General features: G+C 48.4%; 4 protein-coding genes across 4 annotated transcripts; 3 read left to right on the forward strand and 1 right to left on the reverse strand.

Annotated features, from left to right (window-relative positions):
* The first annotated feature begins 1,704 nt into the window (after positions 1 to 1,704).
* LOC131289271 (acyl-CoA Delta-9 desaturase) lies at positions 1,705 to 7,154 on the forward strand. The gene is made up of 4 exons (XM_058318489.1): positions 1,705 to 1,878; positions 1,959 to 2,133; positions 6,152 to 6,674; positions 6,767 to 7,154. The coding sequence occupies exons 1-4, from the start codon at positions 1,705 to 1,707 to the stop codon at positions 7,152 to 7,154; spliced, it is 1,260 nt and encodes a 419-aa protein (XP_058174472.1).
* A 798-nt stretch (positions 7,155 to 7,952) lies between these two features.
* Positions 7,953 to 8,822, reverse strand: LOC131284084 (uncharacterized). The gene is made up of 2 exons (XM_058312939.1): positions 8,740 to 8,822; positions 7,953 to 8,655 (listed from the first exon to the last, which is right to left on the reverse strand). The coding sequence occupies exons 1-2, from the start codon at positions 8,820 to 8,822 to the stop codon at positions 7,953 to 7,955; spliced, it is 786 nt and encodes a 261-aa protein (XP_058168922.1).
* A 3,450-nt stretch (positions 8,823 to 12,272) lies between these two features.
* Positions 12,273 to 13,756, forward strand: LOC131288861 (protein apnoia). The gene is made up of 3 exons (XM_058318041.1): positions 12,273 to 12,393; positions 13,400 to 13,533; positions 13,625 to 13,756. Exons 1-3 carry the CDS (start codon positions 12,273 to 12,275, stop codon positions 13,754 to 13,756), a joined length of 387 nt encoding a protein of 128 aa, XP_058174024.1.
* A 1,549-nt stretch (positions 13,757 to 15,305) lies between these two features.
* LOC131284085 (uncharacterized) lies at positions 15,306 to 16,498 on the forward strand. Its single transcript, XM_058312940.1, has 2 exons — positions 15,306 to 16,095; positions 16,188 to 16,498. The coding sequence occupies exons 1-2, from the start codon at positions 15,306 to 15,308 to the stop codon at positions 16,496 to 16,498; spliced, it is 1,101 nt and encodes a 366-aa protein (XP_058168923.1).
* Positions 16,499 to 18,637: the final 2,139 nt, after the last annotated feature.

An 18,637-nucleotide genomic window follows, 5' to 3' on the forward strand; every position in this document is an offset into this window, starting at 1 on the left:
AAATCGGGTGGTCAAAAGTACACAATACACACAAATTCAGGTGGGAGATCCTTGGAAAATGGTGTGGCAAACATTTTACGCAAAAACAAATACTCGATAATATTACACTGGGGATGATGCGGTTACGTATGAGTGACAGCAAACGTTTTATCATTGTCATTAAAAATTAAAAGTAATTGTTTTTGTTTACCAGTACCGAGTATTATTTGTGGGGTTTAACGTTTTTTTTTGTTCTTTTTTTGTTCACTTCATTCTATTACCGTGCACAAAATGCCACGTTCAACGTTTTCCGTCGTGTTTGCTCAGCACTCGCTGGCCGCGCGACAAAAAGGCTTTATTTTCCGTAAGAAGTACTCGCTACCAAGCAATCAAAGCTCTGATCTGTGCGACCCCGTGAATCGGGCGTGATTGGTGATTAATTTTTTTTTGTATGTCACTTATCGGAGGGGTACGGGAACTTGCACATTTTAGAGGACACAGCAAGAGTGATTCATTGTTCGCATCCCTTAGAGCTGCCGGAGTTACACGGGGCCGAGCACCGAATATCTATTCTTGCACGGTGCTCATCGTTAAACTCCAAAGCGCCAAATGTAACGGATAAGTCGTAAAAAGTAATCCCCCGGTCAGGTCCCGGGGTGCCTATAAGGAGACATTCGGAGACAAAATGTGGTCAACTCACACCGACGTTCGTCCAAAAGTGTAACCAGCGGCCAACACTAAGGGGACTGGCCGCTGTGGCAAGACAAGGCGACGGGGGACGGATTGAGCGAACTGGGGGAAGGAATCACCGGCACCGACCGAATTCGCATATATTAATCCTAATTATCGCGCCCAAGAATACCAATGAATTATGCCCTAAAGTATCGGCAGCTAGAGAAGTAGTGGACACTTCCAGTCGGATCGGTCGGGCAATCGCGAAGCGTACTGGAAATACCCCACGACATAAATAAAGCGCTAGAGGCTAAAGTTTTCGATAGTGCCCAGCATAAAGAAACGGATCGTTACACGGCAAAAATAGAACTGCCTATACGTACCGAACCCCACGGATACGTTCTTGCGAAGGGACGTGATTATAATGGATAACTGGGGGGCGCGAATGAACCTAACAGACACGTTGGAGTTTGGATACCTTGTACGAATTTGTTCCGCATTGCATTGGGAACCCTTTTTCGTAACAAGCGTTGAAGCTAGCGAAGAACTGACGCACGCCCGGGAAGTGAACCAGCAAAAAGAACTGACGCACTAACTGGACGTGATGCCAATTATGCTTCCAAATCGTTACACTCCATTAGGGCCTTGTAATATTTTTTTTTCTGCCCTCGGTTTGTGAACCAATCCATCCTCCCAGTGTAATTATTCGCCGTGAGTATAAACACAACACGAGCAATACGCGAAACATATAACCGGTTCAGAGGTTACGTGTCACAGGGTTGGTAATACTTTCTCCGCTTCGGCAACTCCTCAACTGGAGACGCGGATCAGTCCGGCTTTCGATTCCTTTTGCTCCGTTTTCATCCGCATCCTTGCGTTTTTGGGCGTGGAAAGCGAAATTTCTCCTCGAGACTGCAGAGGATGCGGAGATTCAATTTCACCGAAAAACGGACCGTTAAGATATGATGACGGGTTGCAGTAAATGAGTTTCTCTTTCGATCCCCGTCGGCAGGTACGTGACAGAGGAAGGACAGTTGCATACCCTGCGCCACAATGGCACCGAACGTGCTCGGTAATACGATATTGCTCGCGGAAGCGTGCATCGAGCAGGAGGACCGCAACAACAACAACGCTCCGGTCGGCACTCCGTACAAGAGCAAATCCATCCTGAACGTACCCATCACCATCACCACCAGTGCGTCGACGACGATTTTGGAGGAGTCCAAGGTAGGTGCCGGTTGTGTGGTTGTTCTTTACCGTGTAACATTTGCTAATTGCATACGTTCCATCCCAACAATCGCTTGCAGAAGAAAGATATCATCCACCAGGCTGAGGCTGTCCGACCAGCGGCGACTCCCAAACGACAGTACCACCACGTGTACGTGTGGCGAAACATTATAGCGTTCGTCTATCTCCATCTTGGCTTTCTGTACGGCAGCTACCTGCTGGTGACATCGGCGAAATGGAGCACATTTTTCTTAGGTAAGTGGGAGGGTGCAAAACATGGGAAACAATTTGCCAATCCAGTTTGGGATGGAAAGTCTGAATCCATTTAAATAGTTCGTAAGAACGGGCCAAACGGGGTGTGCAGTACCTTTGAATGCTTCGCGACTTTTTTGGGCCACAAATATGTTGATCATGTGATAGGTCCGGGTAGAAAACGTTGCAGAATCAATCAACGAAACATGATGCCAAAAATATTCGAAACAGAGAGGTTCAAAGTGACGGTTTGCATGCGAAAAATAGTATTAAATATATCTTTCTTGTAAAAGATCAGTAATAAATACAATCAATAGGGAAAAAAGCTCAAACTAACACACTAAGTATTACAGTCGAAGGAAAATTTCCCATTTACAATTCAGCGATTCCTGCTGGGTAGGGTTTCGAACACACATAAATATCGTTTTATTGCAACAATTTACGTGCCGTGCCGGTAAACCATTCGAAATGCAACTGTTTCATGATAACGTTAAATTAAGTGTCGCGCAGTTTGTGCTTTGTTTGTCAGGTGGCTCTTGCGTGATTTATCATCCGCACACACCAATGGTACGCCATTTGGTAAGCCGGTCTGGCATTTGTTTGATGGCCCGATAATGAGCTCGATCGGAAGCGTTGCGTTACGTTGTTTACGACCATTTCCTGATACGCATTCTTGGCCCGTTCCCTCGGTTTGAATGCAAAAAATTCAAGAATATAAGTAACCGTGGAAAGGAAATCCACCAAATACACCCACGTATGGGGCTGCAAAAGAAGAGAGATGTTTGTGGTCCTTTCAATCGCGATCGGGCGATCTGCCGAGTTCGGTCCCGTGACGGACGAGCTTTGATTTATTCCACCAGCGTCATCGTAGGCAGAGACTTCGATCGGAGAGACAATGTCCAGCGACGTGACGGAAATATCCGATCGATTCATATGGCACCCGCCGTTCCCCGGGTTCCCGACATTCCTCCCGCGGTCCCTGGCTGTGGCATCGTTTGCGTGGTCATTGTTCCAAGCACCTAACAAACCGAACGCAAGCTGATGACCGGACCGAAAGCGAGTTTCGCAACCGGCTACAAAGGGTTTTACGGAGGGCGACAACTCGCGTCAAGACATTGACGCTGGCGTTCTTTATTTGCTCGTTTCATTTTCCTTCATTTTCCCCACCCCGAAAACCGGAACTGCAACGGACGCGTTATGCAAAGGCAAAAGGGCATCGGTGGGAACGATTTCAATACGCGAAAGAGAAAGTTTGCGCTATGTTTTGCGTTTTCCTTTTCCGGATGCCACAGGACCGGCCAGCATGTCCCAGGTCACGGTCCCTTCCGAAGCGCCGCTCAGCTGAGCTGTACTCGATCGGTAGACTGAGTGGGGTGGCTCAAAAGGGGGAGGGTATGCATATAGCGAAAGTCCAAATAAAAAGGGCTCCTGGTGTCAAGTGCATCTCACTTGTGCAGTTGCATTACGCTTTGGCTTTGTCGCCTTCGATGATTGATCTACCGAGCGGCATCCAGGGTGAGGTGTTGCGGCGTTGAGGCTGAAGTGGGGCTGCAAATAGAATGAATGGGAAGAAAGTGCAAGCTTTAGAGGCGCTTTTGATTTGCACTCTCCACCCGGGCGCGAAAATGCGACGATGCAACCCCCGGTGGAGTTGTGCAGCTGCGATAATTGTCGATCGGTCAACAATAAGCGAGAAAGTACCCTTTTGGATGAGGCTGAAGAAAGGGATGAAAGGAAAACTCATTATCGTTTTCACCGGCGATTGGGGCAGGACATAAAACGTTGAGCACAAAAACGTACTTATGCAATTCGTCAAAGTCGTTGATTGTGATTAGCTTTCCCGTTGGACAAAATGGCACCCGTTGTCGTTGCCGGTTGGTGGATGCAGCAAAGTCTGAATGCATGCACATTTTCCTCCCGATTCTTTACCGTTCCAGACGGTGGTGTACACGTCACGCAACAGCCGTGAGCTTGAAATCTTGACTTCGAACGGCTAATCGAACAAGCTGGCGTGCACAATTTCGCATGCAAAGCATGCCGGCCATTGCGCGATTAGCGTCATACGTCGGGGTTTGGTTTTTCGACCCGACCATTCGCCGCTGCAACGGCGAGCGATGGCACGCCGGTTGGGAATGTAGAAGCCAATGGCTCGAACCAGCACACCGGGCAAGTAGAACGAATGCTAATGACGTGTTTCGAGGCGGGTTTGGGAGTCGCAAAATTCGGCCAGTTGATCGCCAGTTTGCAGCGGCCTGTTGCCATGTGCGTCACGGGTTCGATTTGCCCGACGCGGTTATGCACGGCACGGATAACGACCCCATCCTGACATCCGTCCACCGCCTTCGCCTGCTTGTCCGCATGGCCGCGTGCTAACGATGCTCGATGCGTGGACATGCGATCATGTGCGATCGGCCGAGGCATTTGATAAAAAGTCCCGTGGTCGTTGATTGATTGGGCCGAAGGCACGTCGTTTTCTCAGGCCAGTGGTGCACGTGACTCACCCCTCCCCATGGCCAAGGTGACCCAAGTGGTGCCGTGCGTAAATGGCTTCCGGAAGTTGGTGGTGGTAGTATGTAAAATTGGAGGTTGTTTACACGATTAGGCGTGTTTTTTTTCTCTTCTTTCTCCAAGATAAGCCACGACAGCACGCCTTATTAGATGCGTTAAACAGCTCGCATTACCACCGCACGAGCCTCAAAGTAATAAATCGACATTACAAGCGTATTTAGGAGCAATACATTTGAGGGGGAAAAAATCCACTCACCTAAAAGTAATTATTGACGTAGAAGACAACGAAATGGTCGCCCTAAAATTGTCCAAAGCGTGCTGCGATACTTCGGTATCGATCGGACTACAAGATTAGCCTCGCGATCACGGATGCAAAAGTGGTGGTTTCTTTCCGATGGCGGGGCTTCTTTTTTTATCACTTGCGGCCACTCGTTCGATTTCGTGATAAATAGAGTTTCCCCCATTTCACGCGTTTTCAGCAGCGGGCGTTAAGAGTACGAGATCGAGCACCGAAAATTCAATCCCAACTCCGTTCCGTGCCGTTCGGTGGGGATTTTAATTGCAAAAATTGAACGATCATGCTAGTAAACGATACGATATCATGCTTCCGACGTGTGATGGGGTAAGGGTTCTTTTTACACGATTAGGCTGATCATTGTCCGTAATTCGCAATTGGGGATCGTAACTCGGTTCGTGCAGGTTTTTATTTTCTTGCTTTTTTCGCGCGATAATCACGCGTCAAGTGGGACCGTGGACACGTGGAATGTTTTTGGGGGTTGAGGGATAAACCATATGTTCAGGGTTTATTTATAGCGGGATTATAAGTCATGCATCCAATCGCCCTTGAGCAATGGAAAAGACGGTCACTTGAATTACATGCCAATATTGTACATACTAGCTCAGCTAGTTTTTCTTTAAGAGTAATTAGACATGTTTGTCCATAAGGGTTAGATAAATAATTCATTTGTTTTTTGTTTAACTCATGACATTCTATAAGTTTGTAAATGCTAGCATTGATTGCATTTGACATTTGATGTTTGTTAGTTTAATGGGTTTTTTTGTTTATGTTTTCTTTAACTTTTCCCCATTGCCTTATTTCAATGAAAATCAGATTCATCTGATTACCAATATTTCTAAATACTGATTCAGAAAGAGTCCGTAAAACCAGCAAGCTATCTCGGAAGTTAATTATAATAAGTAAGTGCGATAATCAGCTTTAAAAACATTCATAATTTGCACCTTTTGTGCTTAATTTTTTGTGAAAAAATATACGGGTGCTTGTTAGTAGTAGCTCAATATTAAATAGGTTCTGCTAGCCTTTTCTGTCTAAGCACATACTGAATGCCAAAGTTTGGGTTTATAAGTTCATAGAGCAACGGAAATTTCAAACTTGGTTGATTGTGGTTTCTTTTTGTACAACACTATTTTAAAAAGAAGGATTTAGCTTGTGCTTTCAATTTCTTATTCGTTGATTAATATTTTTTTTATATTCTTGATCATTGCAAATTTCTAGCTTTAGCGTTGGGCTCCTGCGGAGCACTGGGCATCACGGCCGGAGCGCACCGGCTCTGGTCGCACCGGGCGTACAAGGCCAAGTGGCCGCTGCGCCTATTCCTGATGCTAGCGCAGACGCTAGCGTTCCAGAACAGCGTCTACGAGTGGGTGCGCGACCACCGGGTGCACCACAAGTTCACCGACACCGACGCCGACCCGCACAACGCGACGCGCGGCTTCTTCTTCTCGCACATCGGCTGGCTGATGGTGAAGAAGCATCCGGACGTGAAGGCGCGCGGCCGGGCCGTGGACATGAGCGACCTGGAGCAGGACGGAATCATCATGTTCCAGCGGCGCTACTACGCGCTGCTGATGCCACTGTGCTGCTTCGTCATACCGACCTTCCTGGCGTACTACTTCCTGGACGAGACGTTCTCCAACTCCTGGTACGTGGTGGCCATCTTCCGCTACGTGCTGTCGCTCAACGCGACCTGGCTGGTGAACAGTGCCGCCCACATCTGGGGCACGAAGCCGTACGACCGGTAAGAACCGACCGTTTGTTTGTCCTAACCTCTGCAAACGATTCCTAAACCTTCCTTTCGCTTCGATTTCCGTCCTGTCACCCTTCTTCCAGTAACATCTCCCCGACGAACAACACGTTCGTGGCGATCGCCGCGTACGGCGAAGGCTGGCACAACTACCACCACGTGTTCCCGTGGGACTACAAGACGTCCGAGCTCGGCACGTACAGCACCAACTTCACGACGGCGGCCATCGACTTCTTCGCCCGCATCGGCTGGGCGTACGATCTGAAGTCGGTATCGGACGATCTGATCCGCAAGCGCGTCCTGCGCACCGGCGACGGCTCGCACCAGTACAGCGAGAGCGAACTGCACGCCAAGATGGTGGACTACGTCAACACGCTCGACCACGAGTCCGAGCAGGCCGTCTGGGGCTGGGACGACAAGGACATGAACGAGCAGGACCGCAAGGACGCCACCGTGAAGAACAAGTGCGACTAGGCTGCTGCCGTAGGACCGTAAGAGGGATGGAGGTGTTCCGGTGGGACTGGGGCGGGACTCCGGCGGGGGAACGTGGGATAGTATGCGCTCGATGAACGCATGGCCACTTAAAGGACGAACAAAGCGAGGGGGTGTCCACAAGGGGGGGGATAAAACAAAACAATATTCTAGGGAGGTGTTACGTTTGTTATCATATTTTCTGTCTTTCGCGCTCTCTCTCTCTCTCACTCTCTCTTATATCTCTGTAAGAATTTCCACACATCTGAGCTGATGCACAACTACTTTTGGCTTAAAACTTTGGCCTCTGCAAAGCGTAGCATTAAGTCATTTCAAGTCCATGCCAAGTAAACACACAAGGGTAGTAAAAGTAATAGCACGACTCGGCGGCCAGTGTTTTGGCAATTGTTGGTCAGGAGTAATCAATCGACGAGTGGCCAGCTGCATAAATCATCTGCCACTCGAGCAACATAACGACAACCAATGAGAAACAAAAAACGAAAAAGCGCACACAGTATGAAGTGGGAGAAGGTTGGAGCTTAAACGGACCGAGAAGATCGATTCTAGCACAAAAACGAGGAAAGACAACGCACCAAGAAAGTGTCGTGTTTATTTATTTTTCTATCTCTATCTTAGTACTAGCTTAAGTTGGATTTAAATAAAAGACCACAAACAGAGGAGAGACGTGTTGTATTCGGGTTTTGTTTGGGCGCACCTCGGGTTCAGGTTTGGAAAGTGGGAAGGTTTATTTGGTTCAGGCAGTACAGTCCGGTCAACTAGCGGTTCCTTCCGAGAGCCGGGTCAGTTGTAGCCGGCGTTAAAGTAGACCGTCTGCTTGCTCTCCTGTTCGGCCGCGTGCTGCTTTGCCAAGTACATGATGGCCGCTGCCAAGGCCGCGTGGTTCACGATGCTGGAAAAGATGGTGGCAAACTTGAGCACGGGCAGGATCATCGGTAGCACGCCAGCAAGCAGCATCGAGGGAAGTAGAATCAACGGCACGCTAAACTGAAGCACCGTCTTGAGTCCCTTCTTTGCCTTGTCGCGCCCAACTTCGCCATCCGCAACGGCCACATCCTTGCGGACGGAAAATTCGAGCTGGTTGGAGTCGCTCGGCGTCAGTCGCACGGACACACCCGGCACCAGCGTCAAATCGACGATGCGCTGGTGGAGCATCAGGCGCAGGCCACGACCAAGCCGCTGGTTCACGTCGGTTCCGTTCAGTGCCAACAGCTTGTCGCTGAAGAGTTTATTGTCCGCGGCTCGATAGCCGGGCAGTAGCAGCTGCTGGATGTCGTGCGTGAGGTTGCCGGTGTTGGCGAAACGGTAACTTTTCGCTTCCATATTCTGCAGCAGGTACAGCTTGCCACAGTCCAGCAGCGAAGCGTGCTCCAGGCAGTCCAGGACGCGCAACGGGATCGATTTCATGTAGGCTTCGCGGGACACCACGTCGGTTACCACCCGGTGACTCGCACTGATCGAGAAGCGGCTGTGGAACTGCTTCTTGCGTGTTTCAAGCGGGACGAAGCTTTTACCTCGCTTTAAGTTTCCGCCGGCGGCTGCTGTTTTGTTCGTAGGCGATGGTTCGCCGGTTTCACACCTAGATGGCGCTAGCATCGCGATGACGACAAGTAACAACACAACGGACAGCGACGATCCTTTACAGTCAAACATTTTTCCGTACATTCCTAATTATCACACACTTTTGAGAAGAATGTTTTTCAACACAACCCTAAGGGTTCACGATGTCACGAAAATATGTATCTGAAGGTTTAAGAGCTCCAAAAGCTCCGCAAAATGTACTTCCAGCGTAACCGTTCGGATGCTAACAGAGGCGCGCGGTCTTTACTCGATCGATGCTGAGCGGCAACTGAGCGCCAGCGGCATCTGCCAGCCGAGCCTTGTTCTCGGCGATCGGCGAAAGAAAGTGGAAAAACTACTCCCCGCGCGAGATGTACCGCAAGTTTTCCCTGCGACCCAGTAGTGCCTTCGCGTTTTCCGGTGCTGCCTCCTCCGTTTTTCCCGCTACAAACATTAATCCCTCGCTCGTCGCTTGTAGATCCCAGCCGGTGCTGGGGGGACAATGCTGCTGATCAGATAGAGAAATCAATCGCTTCAGCACCACCGGGACAGACTATTCGCCGACTGGTTAGAATATGGATCACTTTCCTTTGCTACACTCGTTGCTACTCTACTTCCTGGCACCCCACCTGCTACACCGACTGGCCGACTGCGGAATCGGGTTTGAGCCGTCCTGCTTCCGGTGCGGTTCCGAATCTAGGTCTTGGCAGTCGGTCATCAATTTCGCGGGCACGATGCCAGTGCGCGCAGCATTGCGTTCCATTTCCGTCCGTCGAAGGCTGTTCCAAAACAAGTTCCCCGCTGGCTTCTGTCGGTGGGTTCCCGAACATTCCCGCTCGGCGACGACAGGTGAAACGAAGAAAACATGCCCAGCGCGGTTACGGTTAACTCGAGTGGAGCGCTTTATGAGCTAGCCATTTTCAAGGGGCTTAAGAGAGACGATAATTTTAAGATTTATCGACACCGGTTGAGGCACAATCTGATCTTCGAGAATAAGGGAAGTACTCAGGAGTCAGGTACCGCATGTGGGAAGGGATCTAGCGCGCGGGGATCGGCAAAAACTAGAAACGATGTCTGCCAGGTGACGCTCGACGTGGCTGACGGTATTTTTTCTTCCCTACCATACAACCATTTAACTGCGGTGGAAATACCCGGTTGGATATGAAAGAGTGACAGCGCCTAATCGAATCAGATTATAGCGGGAACAACGCGGCAATCGGAGGCAGGGGGGACGAGCGGGGGCATCGTTTATTAACGGTAAGTAATCTGTTACACAGCAATTTACTTTCTTCACACATCGTCACAACGCTTCTCGACTACATGCGCTGATGGAAAGGAAACTTGAGCGCAAGAACTATTTCTCACGCAAGAACTATTATTTTCAGCATAATAGATATTTTTCTCATGATTCTTCTTTGCAGTCATTAGGTATTTGTTTAATGATATCAGGCTGAAGTTTTGGACAGTTTGTTTAATCATTATTAATTACTGTTTATTCATTTCGATACGTTGGATTCCGTGTGCTATATTCTTTTCATCATTGAGTACTGTACATATTTAAGAAGCTTACGCTCTGCAGAACTTGTTGCCTCATACATAGCTGTATAATATTGTTTGGGGTTTTGTTCTAAATGAATTTTCTTTTTTTCTGATTCTAAAGTAATTTACGCTGATCTTGAAACCTCGGACTGAGCTAATACAAGGAACCCGAATTTTATGCTAATTCGGTGTAATAAAATACATATAACTTTAGCAACTTAATTAGCATATAAAATAAAATAAAATTCGTAAGTGTAAAAAATAGTGCATTAAATTCAACGCTGAAATTTGGAACAAATGAAGTGAATCTACAATACCACTTATTATCATTGATCAGTCAAGACGAGAAAAAGTTTGAACGAAGTTAGTCAAAACCACATGGTTGATTTCTTCATTAAAATGTGAATAATCTTTAAAGCGAGCTATAGCTTCTATTTCTTATAAGTTGATAGTACAATGTTGCAAAATGACCTTATTTTATTTGTTTCTGTGCAATTAATGCAACGATTTGTTGTCCACTGGGAAGATGGAACATGCTCCGATTCGAAATGCATCGATGCGCGTCCAGGCAAGTTTGATAAAACCGCCATAAACGACCGTCCGAGGGAGACAATTATCAATTTTCCCTTCTCTTAGGCGAAACGTAAAAATTGATATCGACTGAACAAGTTAATGAAATAAAATTACCCCACACCGTAGGGGGGGTGCTGAAATGGTCGGAAAAGTCGATTGAAAAGTGAAACTATACGTAGCAGAACATAATAACTGACGACAGGTTGTGCGGTGCTGTGAGTTTTCCAGAAGGAAATCTCAACCCTCCTCCCAATGGGGGCTTCTGTACGGTCTGCACAGCACCATGAGGAAAGTGCCCTTGAAAGTGGTCCCATATCCCGTTCAGTCCAGGGGGTCACTAGCAGCACGATGGAAAACTCACCCAGGTAATTACACCGGCTGCGCGTCCAGCCTGCAATTAACCGCTTAGTCCGGGGCTCCGTGTCCGCAATGCGGATGCATCGAGATGGAAAAGGCTGTCCGGTCCGCACGATCCAGATCCGTTCATTCCGGTTGATGGAATCCTTTACTGTGTCACGGTTTCACCGACGTCCAGCGGAGAAATGATAGCGTGCGGCTGAACCGGAACGACCCGGGCGTCGCACTGACTATGTTGACTCACTGTCGCTGCCGTTCTTATCAGCCGAGCACGGTGAAGACATAATCGTCTGCCTAATGGCGGTCAACGGCTGCTGATAAGGCGATTTGCATCCGGTAGCGCTCGGCGGAAGCTTTTCCCTTTTACGGGCGCCGAAGGAAAGTGATCGAAAGGGAGAGTTTTCCCGCACGCGGTTATGGTGGCGGGTGAAATCGATCGCCATTTTTATTTATACTTCGATACTAAGCTGCAAACTGTCCACCCGGCAATGGAATAGCATTCCACCAGCTGATCCGGCAATGGTTTAGCCGTTAGGTGGTGATGGTTCCTCCCAAAATGGGACAATATGGCCGCCCCGAAAACGTTTGCCCTAGTGCGTCACAGGCCCATCAGCTTCTGGGTGTGAACTTTTGCGGCATACGGGAGCGGAAGAAGTGTCTTTCATGGCCGGACCCCACTCCGGGAGAGTGATCCGTCGTCGTGGTATCGAAGGGGTCGAGGAAAGTTCCTTCCCGTATTGCCCCGTGCGTACAATGGAGTCGTGCAGTTGTTGTCGTTTTGGTTTTTTGGACGTTGGAATGTAGCACCGCCAAAGGTGCGTGCCTTTATTCCTTCCCATTTTTACCCCCGTCCGATCGTCACGAGTTTAGCGGGTGCATGGTGTGGGTGTACGTGGTCAATTATTTAAATACGATACTACCGGAATTTCGGGAGTACAGTCCGTTGCCGATCGTTCGCCTAAGTGCAGTGTAGTGTCCGCTGGGTGCGTGTTGTAAACGATTTAGCTAAAAGAACCCCAAAGCCACCTTACCTTCGGCGTCGAACCAAGTTCTAATCACAGAATCTCACTAAAAATGGCTGCCTTCGATCGTGCGATTGTCATCGGTGTCGTGGTACTCTGTTCTGTACTGTGCATGGCCTACGCTGCCGAAACGGCGAGCGATGTGAACAACAACTTTGACGGTGACCTGACAGGTTAGTGCAATTAGCGAAGTAAAAACTCGACCGATCGCTGATCGGTTATTAGAAAGATCAGCCGACGATTCCGAGATGAACTTCAATACGCAATCAGGCGTGCAGCCACTGAAATGGGGTCAATGCTTCTTCTAGTTGAGCCCTTTGGAGCAGAACAAATTTATCACTTCATTGTGTGGTCGCCGTCGCATTGTCAACAATCGCTAGCTCGAACGAGTTACGGCAATGCATGAATCATTCGGAAACCAATTGCGGTTCGAAATCTGCTACGACATGCGTTTGCTCTAGTTGCTTTTTTGTCTTGTTGATTGTGGTGCAAATTATGGTCCTTGTTGTCGGCTGGCTTACGGAGGTTTCTGGTCCAGTGACATCCACGATACAAGTAGGGAGAGGAGGAAAAGAAACGATTGATCCGATGTCAGACCTCGAAAGTACATGGAAATTATCATTAATTAGTCGAGTGAAAGTGATATTTACATCGTTTAACTCCTAAACCGTGCTGTCTTAGTACAACAGTGTAAGCATTAATGCACATAAACTGTATCGAGCGCATAAAATGATTCAGGATGTGACTGAAAGCTAAATCGTAGTAAATGATTTTTAAAGTCATTTGAGGATAGTAGTGGGTCAAATCGATTCGTGTAAAAAAATCTTGGCGATAAACAATAAGTTGGTCATCGACATGTCTTGGAGATATCCCTTGGATTTTTTATAAAGAGAACAGTTGCTCATTTAGAACTTTAGTATTTCAATAACAGAAGATGTTATAACAATTATTAAAACCACGGGTTTTAAAAAAAACAAGGAAAAACCGAAAGGATTTATCTTTGCACTTACTAAAGATATTGTGTATGTGAGTGTCATTCATGTTTCCATAATATCATTTTGAAACAAAAATTCCAAACGAAAATGATAGACGATAACCATGGCAGCTATCGAGTTAAGGGATGAAAATAACTCCAAAAAGATCCCCGTTTTACATCGCTACCGTACTTTTCCTTTCCAGAGGGACGCACTTTTGGGCATCACTTCCTGAAGCGCATCAGTTTTGCCATGATTCCGGCTGCGTTCGTCGTCGGCGTTATCACCACCCTGCTGTCCGCCCTGACCGTCGTCTCGATGAAGGGCCTGGGAGTAGGAGTAAGTAGACTTTCTAGTCCTTCGTGTTTCCCTCAGAACTGCTTTGGGAACGGTTGAACCGGAAGCTCACCTTCGCTTTTTTACTACACAGGTTATCCTGCTGGTGCTCACGATCTCGCAAGTGATCGCCCGTAGCTTCCCAGCACCTCTGCCCCCTCCGGTCCCGGTGGCTTACAGCGCACCGGCACCCGCCCCCATTCCGCTGGTCTACAAGGACTGGTGAACGGTTTGGCGCCACGGCACCCACCTACCCCATTAAACGATAGTAATTTATTTATTTTATAATAATTTATTTTCCAATTTGCGAACGTGCGCCCCAATCCATGTGGCTTACACAAACCAAAGAACGCACCAAGGTGGGCCAGGTTTCGCACGATCGAAGGGGGGCCAAAGGGAGAGGCAAACGATGCCACCCCCTATAGCGCCGCATCCGACAGGCGAACAGAGTTTTCGAGAGTTTGTGACAATAAATTTCACCGAAATTATAAATTCTGGTCTCGCTTCTTAATTGAGTTTTCAGTTTATGATGACCCATCGAACGAACGGTGTGTTGATGTGCATGGCGTCGCATCAACATTCGCAAGCAACGCGCGTGCCCCTTCTTTTAATTGTCCATCCAACCCAAACCGATCACCAGCGTCACGCGGAAACATAGTCACGATGGTCACGACGCGTCGCAATGGTTGCACGCGGGGCCAACTCGAGGAAGCCCGGATGGGGAGAACGGTCGGCGACACAGCCAGAAAAGGGAACCTGATCTAGATCTGGAGCGTACGTACCCGGTACCGGGTGTCCTCATTCGAATCCGAATCCGCTCGCGCAATGTGTCACTCTTTGCGGAAGACATACACGCGCGCTGTGCCACATGCCCATCGTCCATGGGAGGCGTGTTAGGGTTCGCCTTTCCGGCCATCGTCGGTACGGAGACTTTTCGCGGATTTTCCCGCGGTACCTCGGCTGTGTTCCCGCCAGTGCAACGCACTTTTCAAAACGCTCCGCTTGCGAACCCGCCGCTGACGCTGGAATTTGGCGACGCATTTCACTTTCGTCGGGCGCTAATTCACGCACACCGGTGGCAAATTATCATAAAACGGTAACAACACCTGCACCGTGTGATTGCGTCGCAAGCGCGGTGGGTGTGATTTGTAAGATAAAGCAGCAAACGCATAATTATCATCTGGGATTGTCGGTGGCTTACGCCGTTCGCCGGGAGGTTTTGGTCTGGAGTGCTCGGAGTGCTGAGCTGCTTGCGTGAGGCCCGCGATGCGACACACATCTGGCGGGGATAGGAAAATGGGAAAAGACTCGTCGAAAAACTGGCTCGGAGGTAAAACCGGCCTTCTACATCGAAAGTGCGGCTGGGAGGATGCGAGACGAAACGAGTTGATCGTACAGACGCGACCGTTGGATGTGGAAACGAAGAAATTGCATCAAAGCTCTTGCCAGTGCGTGCAAGGGGGCAAGCATTATACCGCCGACAAAGGGGGAAAGAAAGGAAAAGCGCAGAAGAAAGCACCGAGCAAGAACAAGAAAGGAAAACTGCGGCGCTGCTTTTCAATAAAATATAATCTTGGGGCAGGCAACGGTTTTCGCCATTCCGTCGAGAGGCGTCCGATCGTTGAGACGAGCCGCTTTTCACGTTTCCGTTCCGCGCTTTCCGGCGAAGAGTGTTGTGTGCATAAAGTTCATCTTTTGTACGGCATTCGTCTCGTGAACCAGGCATTGTTGTGCGTGTTGTTCGCTAGTATTGTTGTGTTTTATCTGCTACCGCGATGAACTTGTACCGAAAATATCGACCTTCCGTGTCCTGTTTGGCATTGATACTAGTTTTCCTCCTGGCGATCGTCCCGATGTCCCGCGGGGAGATGCGTAAATCTTGGCAGGCGAAGAGTGCCAACGTACAGATACAGCTTCTGAAGGCTGCCCGGCTCGACGAGCCACCAAGTGAACCGAAACCGCCAGAAACGGTGCCGATCGTCGACGAGGAGGAACGTACCATACCTCAACCGTCGGTCACCGAAGAGTTGTCAACAACGGAAGCTCAGACGCCTAAAACGGCGGCCGAGGTGCCCGGTATTAAGTCGGCTCAGTTTAGTAGTCGAGTGCGGACCAAGTATGGTGGGGTGGTGAAACCGGTGAAACCGATCGAAGCGGACGCAGCACCAACTCCGGAAGTACGCGATCGGGCTGAACCGCTTTGGAGTTTGGAACCAAACCCGAACGAGATCCAGATCGACGACGCCACGGTTCAGGATGACGACGACGAAGAGGAGGACGATGAGGATGACGATCTGCTCGGATGGAGTGCGCAAGCCGGGAAGCATGGCAAAGAGTTTGACCTAATCGAGAATATCCTGGAGGAGGTGGAAGGAAGGGTGAAGCAGGAAAAGCGGCCGAAGGGGCAATCGCAGAGTGCCCTACCGAGTGAGACTAAGGAACAAACTGTTGAGAAAATCAAGGAGTACACGTTCCCTCCCGTCCTCAATATGACGATAGACGAGCCGAACAACATTGTGCGGGTCAAGCTGAACCAGGATGCCGTCCGTGACATGCTGAGCACTGGTGAGTCACATCGTACCATATAACGTAAAAAATTAAGGAGATTCATGATTCTCATAATCCACACCCTCACTCTATATTTTTCTCGTACAAAGGTCGCGATGGTGGTGGCGGTATCGGCGGCAAGAAAATGCTACGCTACATCCTGCCCCTGTTCATACTGCCCTTCCTGATCCAGTCCGCCGTCATACCGTTCATGCTGACGGCCGTGAAGCTGTTCCTGCTTAAGTCACTGATGGCGGGCAAGGTGGCGATCTTCCTGCTGTTGCTGGGTGCCTTTAAGAACTTTACCAAAAAGGAGTCCCGGGACGTGTACGTGAAGGACGTCCCGGACCGGCGGTACGAACCGTCCAGCGAAGGCTTCGCCTATCTGGCCGAGGGCCGTCCGAGCAATTGGGTCAACTAGGCGAGGGCGCACGCAAACAGCTAATGAAGGGGCTATTTATTTATTTCACTGTAGATGAGGCGTAGATGAGCGTTCGTGTAGCTTTAGGAGAGAATATAGACGAAGGCTCCAACATGGGCCGGTACAAACAAATAAACAAGAATTCAAATCGTTGGTTTGTGTGTGTGTGTGTGTGTGTTTTTGTGTCTGTGGGTACTTGTAAAACAAATAGGAAATGGACGAAAACAACGGCAACCGAAGCCGTTAGAAGCACGCTATAGGCGCCACAGGCTCGCTTTCGAGTTAAGTGGGTTTGCCGATTTGGGTCGACCGCGGGGGAACCACTGGAAGCAGAACCAGTCTAATGTAATTGAGTAATAGTGAAGCCTATTTTTTCTCCCTATTTCACACATCATTCATTGTGACTATGAGCAACCGCTGGGTTGATTGTTACGGATTGGAAAGATTGAATTTCAATGCCATGTTTTAGTCGTGTAAAATTTCCATTATCAGATTTATCAGGTAAACGGTGTTTTGAACTAGAGATGTAGTTTTTTATAATTAATTATGGAATATTTTTAAGTTAAAAAGAAGAACGTTCAAATCATAGGTCCTAAGTGTTCTATTAGAAATCAGATTCATACATCATTTTAATTTCATGAGCAAACTTTGCGCCTGAGTTTCGTTCTCTAAAGACGACATTATTCAGTGATCTGTTTATAAAGAATATTGCTGTGTACCTTTCTTCATCCCCTAATTTGAAAACTCACGAAAATGGTTATCCATCATCTCTGATGAGTTTAGAAAACGGTTACTCACATCCCATGACGCTTTGAGTAACACTTTATTACGCTGTACTTCAATCACTCCTTTCGACAAATCTTCCTGTGATAGGCTACATCTAACGATTTCCCATGATATCGTAATGCAGAATGATTGGTGGCTTGATGCTGGTTGTATGAATACCTTGCTTTACACATCATCCAGTATATCGCAATAAACCCAATATAAGTACAAGGTTTATGCTCGTTCTATGTTCAGGCACGCTCTATGTTCCGGCGTGCTGCAACCAGGTGTCATAAAAAAGGGGATGTACTGGTTTGTTTGCACAAAGGGTAAGTCACATGGGGCAGGAATGTTATCAAGCTGTTTTGTAGGAAACTGTTTTTTCACCCACAAAACCCTACACCACTACCAATGGAATGTGGGTCGAGTGAGTCAGAAACCTCTCAACCTCGGCACGCTCTTGAACGCTGCTGGGCAGGTGGACCTGATAGCAGTGATAGCTATTGGTGTGAAATATGTTTCATCTTATTCCCCTCCCCGCACAGAAACGGTTTCCATAGAAATGGGAATAAATCTGGCACTGGGCGTGATATCGGTGCCGCCGTGGAGCTATTGGAACTGCCACGGCAAACCCAAAAATGCTTGCTACACAAATAAGACAAGGTCTAAAGTAAGCACATTTTCTCTAAATCTGCTCGCGTATCTAGCAGAGCGACTATGGATCGATCGGTGTAGTTCTTATCTGCAAGGGTGATATGATGTCTTATCAGCGGGTGTATTACGGCGATAGTACGCCATACCCGACGAAAAGAGCACCTGTAGCTCGTGGATACCGGATAGGCCGTGGTATTCGTAACCGTGCCACTTTGCTGAAAAGGTTAAACAACGCCCAACGGAGTAAAATAATTTCACTTCTTGTAAAAACTGCTTTGATTTGAGAGTTTTAACGGTGGAGCGAGCGCTATTGAAAGTCACAAATATTCTACTAAGCAAAAGCTTGTAAACGATCATTCAAGATGGGTTGTAGTGAAATCATGAGCAATATTGGTGGTAAGTTTGGCAGAGTCTTTCCGTGCTGGGTCGGAATTAATCGTGGGAAGCGATAGGGAAATTCACCTTCTTTCTACACGCTTTCAGGACTCATCATGGACAACAAACTACTCACCTTCCTGAGTGTGGCTTTGTTCGCGTTCGTGATCACCGTGATAGCGCTGGCAGTGTCGAACAATAATAATGCGAGCGATCTGGAGGAATGCCAGGCGCGAGTCAGTTTCTTGCTAAGTCAAACATCAACGACGCTAGCCACTACGCTCGACCCAGTGACGGTTTCACCCACGACGGAAGTTCCAGCGCAACCGGGAAAATGATTGGCTA

Source organism: Anopheles ziemanni, chromosome 3 (genome assembly GCF_943734765.1).
Source record: "Anopheles ziemanni chromosome 3, idAnoZiCoDA_A2_x.2, whole genome shotgun sequence".
In the NCBI taxonomy this organism is placed as follows: domain Eukaryota; kingdom Metazoa; phylum Arthropoda; class Insecta; order Diptera; family Culicidae; genus Anopheles; species Anopheles ziemanni.